The 15,903-nt window shown below is 37.2% G+C and overlaps 1 protein-coding gene across 3 annotated transcripts in view; it reads left to right on the top strand.

Moving 5' to 3' along the window:
• ano5a (anoctamin 5a) overlaps positions 1–15,903 on the top strand; it is a 50,348-nt gene that overhangs the window by 3,006 nt on the left and 31,439 nt on the right. For 2 of the 3 annotated variants that reach the window (XM_048158286.1, XM_048158287.1), the window contains exons 2-4: positions 3,499–3,560; positions 9,037–9,168; positions 11,042–11,083. In XM_048158286.1, the coding sequence (XP_048014243.1) occupies positions 3,499–3,560; positions 9,037–9,168; positions 11,042–11,083 (236 nt within the window). The remainder of the gene's footprint in view (positions 1–3,498; positions 3,561–9,036; positions 9,169–11,041; positions 11,084–15,903) is intronic. The other variant, XM_048158288.1, reaches the window with a different exon arrangement.

Raw genomic sequence — 15,903 nt, 5'->3', positions numbered from 1 at the left:
AAATTAAATTTTTTCTCATTTATGGTTAAAACGTATAAATTAAATTGATTTTTTTTTAGAAAATGAGTGGTGGTTTCACTAGATAAGACCCTTATTTCTCATCTGGGATTGCGTAGAACGCTGTGAAGCTGCGCTGAAACTGTAATTTTGGGGTCCATTGAAGTCCACTATATGGAGAATAATCCTGGAATATTTTCATCAAAAACCTTCATTTCTTTTCGACTGAAGAAAGAAAGACATGAACATCTTGGATGACATGGATGTGAGTAAATTATCAGGAAAATTTAATTTGAAAGTGAACTAATCTTTTAAGATCTTTTTGATGAAGTCTGAGAGGTTTCTGTCCCTCCATAGAGATTCAACACAACTACCAATTTCAAGGTCTAGAAAGGTAGTAAAGAAATCATTTAAAGTACTCCATAGCCGCTTTTCCACTGTCGGGCCGAACGGGTTCCAGTTGTGTTTCCACAAACCGTTCTTGGCCCAGAATTCTTGTGCTGGTAGAATCCGTGAAGTGATGTCGACACGCAGGATTGGTCACTTGTCTGTTGCCTGGCTACCAGTTTCTTCGTAGCTGGCTAAGCGCTCTATTTGAGCTACGTAAACACAAATTAATAATAACATTTAAAGAAATGTCTAATCATTCGCCATAACGCGGTTGTTATTACATTTCATATCATAAGTAAACCATAGCGTTACCAAGGCAACGACTGGACGCTTTTATATTACATTCCAAAGAGCGGCCATTATCAGCCCCACAGTGGAAAACGAAACCGGAACCGTACCAGCTGGTCCGGATCGGCACGGAATGGAATGGTTACGCAATGAGAACCGTTCAGCCTGATGGTAGAAAAGCAGCTCATGTGACTCCAGTGGCTTAAACTCAATTTGAAGAAAGTGACGCGAGTGCTTTGTTTGCACAAAAAAAACATAATTTACCACTTTACTTACAAAAATATTAGGGATGCACCGATATGATTTTTTGGGGCCGATACCGATTTTACCAAACAATTATTGCCTGATACCGATATTTGTCACTTCCTCTCTTATTTGAAATTTTGTCATCAAAATAGATAGTATTTTGATCATGTTTTAAATAAGCAAAGTTCAAAAACACCTGCATTTAAAATATACTAGCAGGTTTATTGCTGCATCATCAAATAATTTTTAATGAACATGATTGGATCCATTTAACATTCAGCAGGCCAACATAAAGACAAATAACACTGCATATTCTTCACTGTATAAATTATATACATATTAATCCTTCTTTATTGTAACAGACTTTATTGTGATTAATCTTCTAATTTGTTTTTGTATACATTTTAATATTTTTTGTAAGTTTAAATATGTATGAGATCTGCAGATCTCCTTTACTAAGGCGTTCTTTACTCCTTTACTACTCTACGTACTGACAAGGAGAGCACGCAGTTCTTCAGAGTTATTTTGCAGATTTAAAGTTTGTCCGTTTATTAAGCATCCCCAAAAAGGCATACGATCTGTATGTGTTTGTTTACTGTTAGTTGTAATAAGTGTTTTGAGTAATTCGCTGTATGTTGATGATAATGCAATGGAGAGAGAGAGTTTATTGCACACTTCTTGTGCTCTGTAGCTAATGTTTAGTCCTTGTGGTGATTTTTTTGGAGTGAAAACGGACACAAAGTTTTGGTCATCATTCGGATGGGGTCTGTTACACTTATGAAAATTACAGAAGTTATTTAGTCAAGAATATTGTGCGATCTTTTGTTATTTGATTAGCATTAAAGCGCAGACAGCAGCACTAGGATTATGCGACAGTCATTATGAAGCTCAATGCCTTCACGCAGTTAATCTATAAACCATCGGTGTGTTATATCGACCTTTTTCCTGCTACAGACGATATGCCGATGGTTGTTAATTGAGCAAAAATCGGCTGATAAATATCGGCGGCCGTTACATCGGTGCATCCCTAAAAAATATTGATCTGCAATGCATTCACAAATGCTTCACAACGCATGTGTTTTGTGTTTATGCGAAAGTTGACATTGTTTCGTGAACATACCTTTTTTACCTTTCTGGACCTTGGAGTAGTACTGTAGTTGGGTTGGATCACTATGGAGGGACAGAAACCTCTCAGACTTCATCAAAAATATCTTAATTTGTGTTCCAAAGATGAACAAAGGTCTTATGGATGTGGAACGACATGATTTTCATTTTTGGGTGAACTAACCCTTTACTGACAGAATCAACTTAGGTTTACTTGATTTGATTATCCATACATTTGTGTAAATATAATATTTTTTGCTCAATTACCTCTGAATGAAACTGAGCCATTTCTTCCTGCTCGAGTCTGAGCTCCATATTCTCAGTATGTGATACTACATGAGCCGTAAAAGCATTCTAAAGGTTCAATAAACTGTTCCATTTAATATGTCAGACTTTACAGGAGAAATTTTGAAGAATATTCATGCTGGTCTTGTACATATAATGAAAATAAAAACAGTATATTGTAGTATAATAAGGTAGGTGCATATGGACTACTATTATACTAACTTTGTTTGTTTTTTTGTTTTTTGCCATTTTTTGGAGCTTGGAACTGTGAGAGGATTCTTCAAAAATTCTCCACAGAGAAAAGATGCTTAAATATCTACTCAGATGTCTACATTTAGAAAGTGTTTCATGCTACTAGCTCTGGAGCAATTCTCCTCTGGTAGGGAGTTCACCGTGGTTTATATGAAACCCAACTTATACATGAGCTTGGCCTGCAGTAAATTTAGCCTGATCTGATGAGAAACCTTCTAGTATTCCAACTGTATTTGATGCAAGAGCTGGTTTTGGACTATGTGGCCACATACAGTCAGTGTTTGGGACTGACAGCCTTATTTATTGTCAGGCGTGACATTCAAATTGTCATGTTGACATACATAAGTATATATTTTTCTTTATGGACAGATAACCAAAGTCAGTTATCTTCTTTTATACTTGCTACTAATGTTTGTAACCATAGTGACACGTACAGATGATATCAAGATTTGCATTGTATCTTCAAAGATTCAGCATTTCAGGACACTCCCACTGTGTTCATCCTCTTACATTTGTGGTTATGATACAATAAAACAATATAATAATCAATGCAATCATAAAATATTCAGATGGGAAGGTTTCAGAAACAAAATGGACTATGACCTGATCACAAATAATGATGGATGGGAAGAGGGACAGTGTGAATGCAAAGAAAACTTATTATTTTTTGGGGTTTAAAGTGAGGAGCAGCTAAACAAAGGTTTGTTGTTTTAGATAGTTCAGCATATCTGTTTGAACATTAGAGACCTTCACCTCATTTTTATCCCCAATAGTGTGACAAAGTTACACAATTTTATTCATTTTTTCAGAAGGAATTTACTTTGATTTCACAATGGAGCATTTATGAAGAAACAACTAGAAAAGGGAAGATTTTTTGCTGAATCATGTGAACATCTATTAACACCCTTATTTTGTCCTTTTTTTTTTCTCTTCCAGAAGAAAACAATGGCTTCCATACCAGTTCGGATAAGGAGTCGTTTCAACTTGAAAATGCAGCGGTAAAAACTTTTACACATTCAAACACCAGTTTAAGTCCTCCTGGTTTTCAGTTTCTACATTGAATAAATAGTGCCAACACAAGTCTCAATACTGTCATAAACCTCTTGAAAAGACCTGCATAGACCATTATGGATTTCCATGCTGGTCCAGGTGGATTTATGCCGGTGGTTAGTGGTAGTTTGGTGATGGTCTGGCTCATGGTTGCTATTTACCACCAAATAATCTGGTCAACCAGCATGGTGTTGATTGGACTTGAGCTGGATAAGCAAGGAAATATTGGTGGTTAAAGGGATAGTACACCCAAAAATGAAAATGATGTAATTTATTACTTACCCTCATGTCGTTCCACACCCGTAAGACCTTCATTCTAGACTGGGTAAACCCAACCTGATCTGCCGGCGATTTGATTTCACCTGGCAACTCAGTCTGGAAACCCGTAAATTCATTTCTGCTGCATCTGTTACACTTTTGCGGGAACCAATCACAGACTGGCTTATCCACCTTGCTCGCTATTGGCGGGTACAGAGCTCTTTCTATTTCTCTGGGCGGGTATAACATGATGATGTCTCTCGCACGACCGTCAGTCCAATTCCTAACCTCTCAACGATGCTAAATGACTTCTTTAGTCTAGCAAACAAATTGCTCGATGTAAATCTCACTCACTTTCATGTTTTTTTGCACAACCTGCAAAAAGTGCTCGATGCCATTGCTGCTTCTGCAAACCGCTGATCAATGCTACAAACCAATACAAACTAAGTCTGGAGTTTTCGCATCGCTCTGCAAAAGTACGTCACCCGGATCGTTGATCTGATTGGTTGAAGGACTATCCAATTGCATGAATAATGCTCGTTGATCACGCCTCTTGTGCAGTAGGAAATACATAGCAAACTCCCCAGACCAATGTTCAATTTTAAATTGAGCTTGGTCTGGTGATAGCCAGACAACCTTCATTCATCTTCGGAACACAAATTAAGACATTTTTGTTGAAATCCGATGGCTCAGTGAGGCCTGCATAGCCAGTAATGACATTTCCTCTCTCAAGATCCATTAATGTACTAAAAACATATTTAAATCAGTTCATGTGAGTAAAGTGGTTTGATATTAATATTATAAAGCGACGAGAATATTTTTGGTGCGCCAAAAAAAAAAAAAACGACTTATATAACGATGGCCGATTTCAAAACACTGCTTCGGGAAGTCGTTATTTAGTTTTTTTGGCGCACCAAAAATATTCTCGTTGCTTTATAATATTAATAAAATATCCTAATTTGCGTTCCGAAGATTAACAAAGGTTTTACAGGTATGGAAGGACTTTAAGCTAGTTAAGAAGCCTGTTGGGAACACATCAGGCGTGTTTTCAGCAGGGAAATCCTTCAATGCTCTATGGTGTAACCATATCTCACTAGCAGATGAAAGAATATCATAGTCTTCTGGGAAAGAGAGAATTGAGATTTGGGCCAGTAAGGAACACCTAGGAACCGCATAGCAGCTAGCTAACAACCCTCATTAACCACCCAAAACACACTAGCATTGTTTAAAATCTAATCATTTTTGTAGGGTTTTCGGGGCATTCATTGTTCAGCCAACTCTATAGAAATCAGAAGCAGGTATCATATAGCAGGTTATTACATAAGTTAGTTATGTGTTATTAAAAAACTATTAAAAACACCCTCCTTTGTTGAGATAAATAGATAAATAGACATGCTGTGACTCAATAGAGTGATTTTCAAAGGAATGCATTTATATATGTCCTGCGAACAAAGTGTGTTTTGTCACAGGACAATGCATTGATAAAGAAATGTTTATGTTCATTAATAACACAGTGCATGGAAACTCATACATATCCACATATACTTTATTAGCTCATATTTAAGCTCAGTGGTCAGTTCGTGTTTGCCTAGACAGGTGTTCTCTCATTGTGACACTTTCATTCAGATTAGCTCACCTTTCTCCATGCACATCCATTTAATTTGCATGTGAAAAATGACCTGTACCTGTTCCCAAAGACCTTCCATTGTGCCTGCAGTTGTGTTAATTTTTGTTTTGGTTTACAGATATGCTCGTTGTGGCTCCGTTTTAGCAGTAAAACAAGTTTGTTTTGAGAGTCTTTGTTGTGGACTTGATGGATAAGTTCATCCAAAGATGAAAATTCTGTCACACCAGCATGTTGTTTCAAACCCGTATAAAGTTTCACAGAAAGTTCACGCTGCATACAGTGAAAGTGACTGGGGCTCAAAAATAACAAAACAGCACAATAAAAGTATCTTAAAGGGGTAGTTCATCCAAAAATGAAAATTATCCCATGATTTACTCACCCTCAAGCCATCCTAGGTGTATATGACTTTCTTCTTTCAGATGAACACAATCTGAGATATATTTAAAAATATCCAAGCTTTATAATGGGAGTGAATGGCGCTCCTGATTTTGAAGTCCAAAAAAGTGCATCCAGCCATCATAAAAGTAATCCATACACCTCAAGGCCTTCTGAAGTTGAAGCGATTGTTTTATTGTTTTTTTTGTAAGAAAAATATCCATATTTATAAACATACAGGTTTAGAACAACAATGAGGGTGAGTAAATGATGACAAAATTTTCATTTTTGGGTGAAATATCCCTTTAAAGTCCATACGACTGAAGTCATGTAAAAAATCTGAACAGTATTTTCAATTTTTCCCCTCTTTCACTGCTCTCAAATCTCATTCACACTTGTGTGTATTCAGACCTGGCATGACATGTTGTGTCAGATTTGACCTCAGTAGCCATGTTTCCACTGTCGGGCCAAAAGCGAGTGTGCTAGTTTGCGTCAGGGCTAGTCGCGTTTCCACTGTCACTTCCGGGGCTTGATCGGGCCTCATCGGGGCTTCCTTGGGGCCAACGGCCAGGGATTTATGGCTCACCGAATACATTGGTCCAAAACGGGCCAACTGACGCTCGAGGAGTGGTCAACACCGTTGCTCATTTCCCATGTTATTATATCAGGCTACCAGCTATCCTCAACATTTAAAGGTGCCATCGAATTGAAAATTGAATTTACCTCGGCATAGTTGAATAACGATTTTTTTAATAACGAGTTCAGTACATGGAAATGACATACAGTGAATCTCAAACTCCATTGTTTCCTCCTTCTTATATAAATCTCATTTGTTTAAAAGACCTCCGAAGAACAGGCGAATCTCAACATAACACCGACTGTTACGTAACAGTCGGGATCATTAATATGTACGCCCCCAATATTTGCATATGCCAGCCCATGTTCAAGGCATTACACAAGGGCAGCCAGTATTAACGTCTGGATGTGCACAGCTGAATCATCAGACTAGGTAAGCAAGCAAGAACAATAGCGAAAAATGGCAGATGGAGCAATAATAACTGACATGATCCATGATAACATGGTATTTTTAGTGATATTTGTAAATTGTCTTTCTAAATGTTTCGTTAGCATGTTGCTAATGTACTGTTAAATGTGGTTAAAGTTACCATCGTTTATTACTGTATTCATGGAGACAAGAGCTGTCGCTATTTTCATTATTAAACACTTGCAGTCTGTATAATGCATAAACACAACTTCATTCTTTATAAATCTCTCCAACAGTGTAGCATTAGCCGTTAGCCACGGAGCACTATCAAACTCATTCAGAATCAATGTAAACATCCAAATAAACACTGTACTTACACGATTAGACATGCTGCATGACGAACACTTTGTAAAGATCCATTTTGAGGGTTATATTAGCTGTGTGAACTTTGTTTATGCAGTGATAGATTCGAGAGCTTGGGAAGGGGCGGAGAGCGCGAGCAATTAAAGGGGCCGCAGCCTGAATCGGCGCATTTCTAATTATGCCTCAAAATAGGCAGTTAAAAAAATTAATTAAAAAAAATCTATGGGGTATTTTGAGCTGTAACTTCACAGACACATTCAGGGGACACCTTAGACTTATATTACATCTTGTAAAAAAATGTTCGATGGCACCTTTAAAACATTTTAAACAAATTTTTTAGCATAAAACTTACTTTCAGCACCACAGAGTGTCTGAAATAACTTCTGATTGCAATCCGATGGGATATATATACATTTATAAATATATTTATATGAGATGCTAAAGGCTACTTATGCTAACCTTTGCTATAATAAATATACTTATGATTATGAAAAATACCAGAGACCGCTTGAAGAATTTAGACAGATTGCTGTCAGTGTAACATTTTTATTATAAATCATTGGTCAAATATCAATTCTGTAGTCTTAAAGGTAGGGTAGGTAATTTTCGGAGAGGTTAGAAATAGCGAGCTAGCTTTGAAAGCATAAGATCCGTTCCTTCAGAGAGTCTCCAAACCACATGAACGCGTACAGTAGGGAACAAACAAAAGCGTCACAAGTGACAGCAAAGAGCACTGACCTGTACCGCCTGACTGCTGCAGATTCGTTTTGTCCGTTGATTTTGGCCATTGAGACAGGGCTACTGGTCCAACAGTGGAAACGCAGCTTAATTTTGGTCTCGCGAGGCTACTGGCCCCACCCGGCATGTTGTTAGCCCTTGCTCACGCTGGCACGACAGTGGAAAAGTGCCTGTTGATACTAATGTCATATAATGGATCATTACACGCTGAGTTTGAATATGCAAATTCATGAAGGAGAGGGGAAAATTTTCAGTAAATAATGTAAATAAATATTTACATTAAACAGTTATCTTAAGACTTCAAAAGACTTGGAATATTAGTTAAATGGACTACTTTTCTGATACTTTTATAGTGCTTTTTTGTCATTTTTGGAGCTTAACAGACCCCCAGTTTCCATTCACTTTTAATGATTAACAAAGTTACGGAGGAATATATTCAAATGATCTATCCAATCAGCACTATATATACATACATAGCCGAGTCACATATGTTCTTCGACAGTTTTTGCATCCCTCCATCACCCAGACTCCTCACCCTTGGCTGGTTCCTATCTCAGCCAGGGATACGGGGGGAGTACTGTGGGTTCAGGCCACATTCCGAGCTCGGAGCCTCCCCTCAGACAGCACACCAAATACGAATACTCTTTACTCTATCTGATTATTTGTAAGTGTGAACTCATAAATTGCATGAACATTTTTTTTTTTTTTTATTTCTCAGTTTGTGTTCCACGGAAGAAATAAAATCATACAGGTTTTGAACAACATTAGGGTGTATAAATAAGAGCGTTTTTGAATTGTTATTGTTGTTGTTCCAGACACTTCTAATTTCCTCTCAGACTCTGATGAAAAACTCTGAGTTTCGCTGATGTCATCAGGAAAGACTGAAGTTCACTTTATCTTAACTGTTATCTGTCCACCACCCTTCTCTAGCTATTTCTTGGCCTTTTTATGTTTTTATGGTTTTCACTATTTTAATCTGCCATTCTTAGACTGAATGAAGATAAGCACTCTCTGGTGCTCATCTGAGACTGCCGCCCTTTCTCTCCTCTCTGTTCTGTTTCTCTTCCTGTCTGTGTAGTCAATGGTGAGTGTTGTCTCTGAATGCACAAGCTCTGTGTCTGTTTGCTCGAGTCATTCTTCAGTGATTGAATGTGAACAGTGTGAGAGAGAACACACTGAACCACAGCAGCACCTCACCAGCTTTATGGGGGTAAGAAGGGAATGTGTTTGTGTTTGTGTGAGTTTGTGAGTTAAACGAGCCATCATGGAAAACACATTTTATCATATTGTTAACTCATCTAATATTTCATATATATTTAATAGGCTATCAAGTCATCACAATAACTTAGCAGAATTAATTATAAGTGAGTAGCGCTATTAACATGAAGAATAAAAAAGCATTAAAGGATTATAGTTCACCTCAGAATTAAAATGTCCTGATAATTTACTCACCCCATGTCATCCAATATGTTTATGTCTTTCTTTCTTCAGTTGAAAAGAAATTAACGTTTTTGATGAAAACATTCCAGGATTTTTCTCCATATAGAAGACTTCAGAAGTTACCAATGGGTTGAAGGTCCAAATTGCAGTTTCAGTGCAGCTTCAAAGGGCTCTACATGATCCCACATAAGGAATAAGGGTCTTTTCAAGTGAAACAATCAGTCATTTTCTAAAAAAAATAAAAATGTATATACTTTTTAACGACAAATGCTCATCTTGCACTGTTCTGCAATACACCACGCATTATGTAAGCATGTTGGAAATGTCACGCATGATGTAGGCGGAAGTACTGAGCGAACGTTTACAAAGCGAACGTGCAAAGACTAAGTCTGCCTTTAAAAAAAAAAGGTAAAACAACGATGTTTGATAATTTTGAAGTTGGAGGAGAAAATGAGATGGAGTTTTTCTCCCTACCGCAGTACTTCCGCCTATGTCACGCATGACCAACATGATTACGTAATGCGTGGCGCGTCGCAGAGCAGTGCAAGATGAGCATTTGTGGTTAAAAAGTATATACATTTTTATTTATTTTAGAAAATGCCCAATCGTTTCTCTAGATAAGACTCTTATTCCTCGTCTGGTATCGTTTAAAGCCCTTTGAAGCTGCACTGAAACTGACATTTGGACCTTCAACCCATTGAACCCCAGGGAAGTCCACTTTATGGAGAAAAATCCTGAAATGTTTTTATCAAAAACATTTTTTCTTTTTGACTGAAGAAAGAAAGACATAAACATCTTGGATGACATGGGGGTGAGTAAATTATCAGGAAATTTGAATTCTGAAGTGAACTAATCCTTTAAATGTAATAAAAGAGCAGATCTTTAAAAGTCGATTGTGAACTGTAGGCCAGTGATAGTTGTATGTTCAGTGATATGAAGAAACAATGTTCTGACTTCTAAAGCCATTTTTTTTTGTCATGTATATTCAATACTTTACACAGATTCCACAATAAATTAATGTACAAATAATGTCACGTACATGTATCGGTGAAGGAACTGTCCACTTTTCAGGGCTTTTCTCATCAAGTGTTGACAAATTCATTTAATTGTAATTAATCAGATTATGATATAATTAATTTGATTTCAATTTTAAACAGTTTACAATCTTAACGTTTTAATAAACAATAAACAATATGGCCTCTTTTTTAAAAAGCCACATTCATAACAAGGATAGGCAATTAATATTACGCTTTTCTCTACTCACAACCAGAGTGTTTGCATGTCCTGTTACTTTAAATACTCATAGTGATGAGCCGTTCACTCTGGTTTTGTTGATGACTTCTAAAACCAAAGGCGTCATGCAAATAAGAGAATCTTTGTCCTTGTCACTTAATGCACAGAATTGGAATAATATTACTATATTGCTGTTGATAACATGCTATCAGATTATTTTTCTGGCTTCATTATTCCAATAAAGCATTCTGAAATAAATTAGTAACAGATGAACATCAAATGAACTTTCGCCCACATGGTTTATTGTGTAGTGTGAACATAGGTGAGGCGTTGACATTTGTGTGCTCTGTGTTTGTTAGTGTGTGTATTCCAGTGTCATTAACCTCACAACCCGCTCAATTCATCCACAGATCTGGAGAAAGAGAGCTTTATTTCTGAAGTATCGCTCCAGGGTACGCCACGGTAAAGAGGGCTGAACTGTGTGTATGTGTGTGCTTGCTTTGAGTGAGCATCTTGCATATGATCATATTAGATTTTATTAAGCTATTGTGTTGTAAAGAACATGTAAAGAAATGCATGGCAACACGTTAATGTGACTTATGGTTGTGTGAAAGGGAAATAATGTAGCATAGGACCTGATTTTATCTGACTGTATGTATTGGATTGTGAAAAAACAGTAGTGTTAAGTGGTAATACTTATGATTAGGGGCTTGTTTAAATTACTTACCCTGAGTATTAAATGTCGGGTTGTAATGCGTCCTGCAGTGTGCCATGACTTTTCTAACTGCTTTTGCCTGCTGGATGATGAAATTCTTGGAATGAGGGGTGCAAGCTACAATCTTAAAAATAGCTGGGTTATAGTTCATTTCAGAATTAAAATTTCCTGATAATTTACTCACCCCCATGTCATCCAAGATGTTTGTTTTTCTTTCTTCAGTCAAAAAGAAATTAAGGTTTTTGAGGAAAACATTCCAGGATTTTTCTCCATATGGTGGACTTCAACAGTTACCAACGAGGTTGAAGGTCCTAATTGCAGTTTCAATGCAGCTTCAAAGGGCTCTACACAATCCCAAGCAAATCTAGCAAAACGATCGGTCATTTTCTAAAAAAAAATAAAATGGATACTTTTTAACCAGAAATGCTCGTCTTGCACTGCTCTGCAATTCGCCACGCATTACGTAATAATTTTGGAAAGGTCACAGGCGAAAGTACCGATCCAGTGTCTACAAAGCGAACGTGCAAAGACTCAAATCAAACGGCCTTTACAAAAAAAGGTAAAACAATTATGTCGGACGATTTTGGAGGAAATGAGTTGGAGGAAATGAGATGGAGTTTTTCGCCCTACTGCGGTACTTCCGCCTAATGAAATGATATATCACAAACAACAGTAAATGTTATTGTGGTGTGGAATCTTGGGACATGTGGTCTCCACCTCAACAGACAGTGCAACAGGACTTGGGAAGAAAACATGTTAATGGATGTGATTATTAACATTACTGTAGTATGAAGCAGAGCAGGAGCGAGTGTTGTGGGAGCTGAACGAGGAGGTGGAGCGATTGCGCAACACACGCCTCACGAGCAGCGGGACTTTTATTATGCCACAGTCGCCGGCGCTGCTTCCGCTTTACCATATGTATCATATGTATTGACATCACAATTTTTATTGTGAGGTTATGATGTAAAATTATGATAACTACACTGTAGCTGCTACAGTAACTAACAAAATCTATCCAATACTGGATTTTGTAAGTGTCTGAAAAAGACAATTTTCACATGCAACCATTACATATTGCGTCATGCTATATTGCAATACAATACAGCAAATATAGTTTGACAGTAAATTATCAAATTAATTGATTACTGTTTAGTCAGATGATATGAAAACGATTACCACTTGTTCAACAAATATATACACTCGTGTACATTCAAACACAATAATTGGGCATACATAGCAAACGCGAGTTCAACGATTTGCGCGAGTAGATACATACAAAGTCAATGCAAAGACGCGATCAGACTATGGATCAGACGCGATGCCCCGCGTTTGGCGTGTATGCCCCATAATACTAATCGTGTTGATCGTTATAATGGCATACGTTTTCTGTAAAGATACGAATCTAAACAACTCACCTGTCGAGTAAAATCTCTTCTGTCGAGATCGGCATCTCTTTCTAGGTGAAGTTTGTCGCGAAGCTCTCTCCATCTAGAAAATGCAACATCGATATTGATCCTCACTCTTTCTCTCCTCTTGTCCCAAACTCTTCTTGGGTCGTTTGGTTGGCCCGTACGCTTACGTTTACGGGAGCTGTCCTTGTCGACAGAACCAGCGGCAGATGGTAAACAGTAATTATGTTCCATAAATAAGTAACACAATCCACCATAAAACGTGCAAGAAGTAAATAAGGAACTGCTTGAAGCAAGCTAGTGGTTTGCTGGACGCTAGACACTACTTCTGCATTTGTCCACGACACTGTTGTCATGTGGTTTCTACGTCAGTAAAGGCGGTAACAAAGGGTAACTGACGTCATTGACAGGCGACTGCACTGCCCCGTGTCACTGTTTAGAATGGGAATTTTCTCATGATTTACAAGTAGTTGAAAACATTAGAGATATTGTTAGTAATCAGCTGGACAAAATATATAACACTAGCCTAGTGGTTTTTGGATATTTTACTGCGAATATCTTACAAATTGTACCTTTAAATCATACAGTATTTTTTTTTTTTTTTTTGACAGTTGACTTAAGTAGCCATGATCATGTCAGCTAAAATAGTTTCATAGGCATTATGTAGTACAATTTAATATATATATATATATATATATTATTTTAAGTAAATGTTTAGAAAAAAAAAAATCTTTAGAAATCTGAATTTTTCAGAAAGTAAATAGATTTTATGTTGAATTCACCAAAAATTGTAAATGCTATAGGCACCATAAACACATTGATGTTTTGTAGTTTTGTACATAATTGTAAATTTTGAGGATGTTGGGAAAGTAAGGAGTTTGACTCTATACTTTTGTTTATTGTAAACCTTTTTGAATTAGGTTAGTATATTGTACTTTTCTTTTCTTTTCGGTTAGGGTTTGAGTAAGAGGTTTTAAAAAAAAGAAATTTTTGTATGTTATTTTGGCTGGTTCAGCTCCCGAAGCAAATTTCCCTTTTTATTTGTTTAAAATCGCTGTATTTTTGGTTTATGTCATTAAAACCCTCAAAAGATCTTCTGCTTCCACTCTCTCATTTCATGTTGCATCCTTTACCCCTAGACGGGGCATAACATAAATTGGGGGCTCGTCATATACATTTTTGCGGCACGTTTAGTGACAAGGAATGAAATTGTGTATTTGCATACTCGCTGAATTTACTTGCAGATTTTTTTTTTCTTCTCGTGATTGCCTGGTGGTTTTCATCTAGTGAGGGAAAACAATGTTTGTTTGACATCTCTACATCCAGCTCAACTGATGGTGATATTTTCCAATTGCATTTGCTAATGTTAGTTGCCCAGAATCACTGCAAAAAAAATGTATCCAGCAAAATGGCTTTTTGACCCACATATACTAACGATTGTGAGTTAATTTAAAATGTTGTTCAGGCTAGCCTAATAGAGTTATCAGAACAAACAATTGACCCTTCGCAAAGACCCGCCCCCCTTAGTTACTGCTGCTTTGTCCGACAAGCCATGGCGTTGTCACGCCACACTGAGTGAAAAATGCTTTGCGGAACAAATAGGACACTGACAGCACGTCGACAGAAAAGACAGATCAGGTTACTTATGATATTAAACAAAGTCCCAGCTTTAAAGGTGCCCTAGAATTAAAAATTGAATTTATATTGGCATAGTTAAATAACAAGAGTTCAGTACATGGAAATGACGTACAGTGAGTCTCAAACTCCATTGTTTCCTCCTTCTTATATAAATCTCATTTGTTTAAAAGACCTCCGAAGAACAGGCGAATCTCAACATAACACCGACTGTTACATAACAGTCGGGATCATTAATATGTACGCCCCCAATATTTGCATATGCTAGCTCATGTTAAAGCATTAGACAAGGGCAGGACGTCTGGATGTGCACAGCTGAATCATCAGACTAGGTAAGCAAGCAAGGACAACAGTGAAAAATGGCAGATGGAGCAATAATAACTGACATGATCCATGATATCATGATATTTTTAGTGATATTTGTAAATTGTCTTTCTAAATGTTTCGTTAGCATGTTGCTAATGTACTGTTAAATGTGGTTAAAGTTACCATCGTTTCTTACTGTATTCACGGAGACAAGAGAGCCGTCGCTATTTTCATTTTTAAACACTTGCAATCTGTATAATGCATAAACACAACTTCATTCTTTATAAATCTCTCCAACAGTGTAGCATTAGCCGTTAGCCACGGAGCATAGCTTCAAACTCATTCAGAATCAAATGTAAACATCCAAATAAATGCGATTTAAAGGGGCCGCAGCATGAATTGGTGCATAGTTAATGATGCCCCAAAATAGGCAGTTAAAAAAATTAATTTAAAACAATCTATGGGGTATTTTGAGCTGAAACTTCACAGACACATTCAGGGGACACCTTAGACTTATATTACATCTTTTGAAAAGATGTTCTACGGCACCTTTAACTCCTGACTGCTTTGTCGGACAAAATGGCGGATTCTGCGTTCTGACTGGTTAGATCGCTTGTCAATCAAACTCCCGGCGAAGGGTCAATTTCATAATGAAAAATGTTGTTGATTTAAGGGTTTGTGAGCTCCAAGCCTGCATTACAGCACGAATAAATTATGTTTAGTGCTGATTATGAAAGTAGCATTTTAAAGCATTAGAGGAAAGTTTCTGAGAAACAGAAAAGGAGATCACAGAAGGGAGACCTTGAAATCTTTAACCCATTTGTTGAGATGTTAACCACTATGTTTCTTTCCCTGTATGATAACATGTCTGCGAACATAAAAGCATCATCGTGTTCATTAGCTGTGTTTTTTATAGAGTCTGAGTCTTTAATTGTGTCATGTTACATGATTATATATCTGTGTTGGAGATGCTGTTTTTAGTGGCTGAAGGCTCTGCAGCTCACTCTGTGCCGGCCTGATTTACCTAACCACGCATATACTTATTCTATATGTCAGTGTAGGAGTGTATGGTTATTATTGACTGCTTTCTAACGTATGTTCATATGCCTCATCTTCAACTTGTAATTATAGTAAATGAAAGAGGGAGAGACCTGTAGTGAAAGAACAGCAGCTGCCCTGCCAGGGCAAACATATTCCTGCTTACAGT

Source organism: Megalobrama amblycephala, linkage group LG15, assembly GCF_018812025.1.
Source record: "Megalobrama amblycephala isolate DHTTF-2021 linkage group LG15, ASM1881202v1, whole genome shotgun sequence".
NCBI lineage: Eukaryota > Metazoa > Chordata > Actinopteri > Cypriniformes > Xenocyprididae > Megalobrama > Megalobrama amblycephala.
Note: the sequence above shows the minus strand (reverse complement) of the source record. Positions and strands in the feature narration are given on the sequence as shown.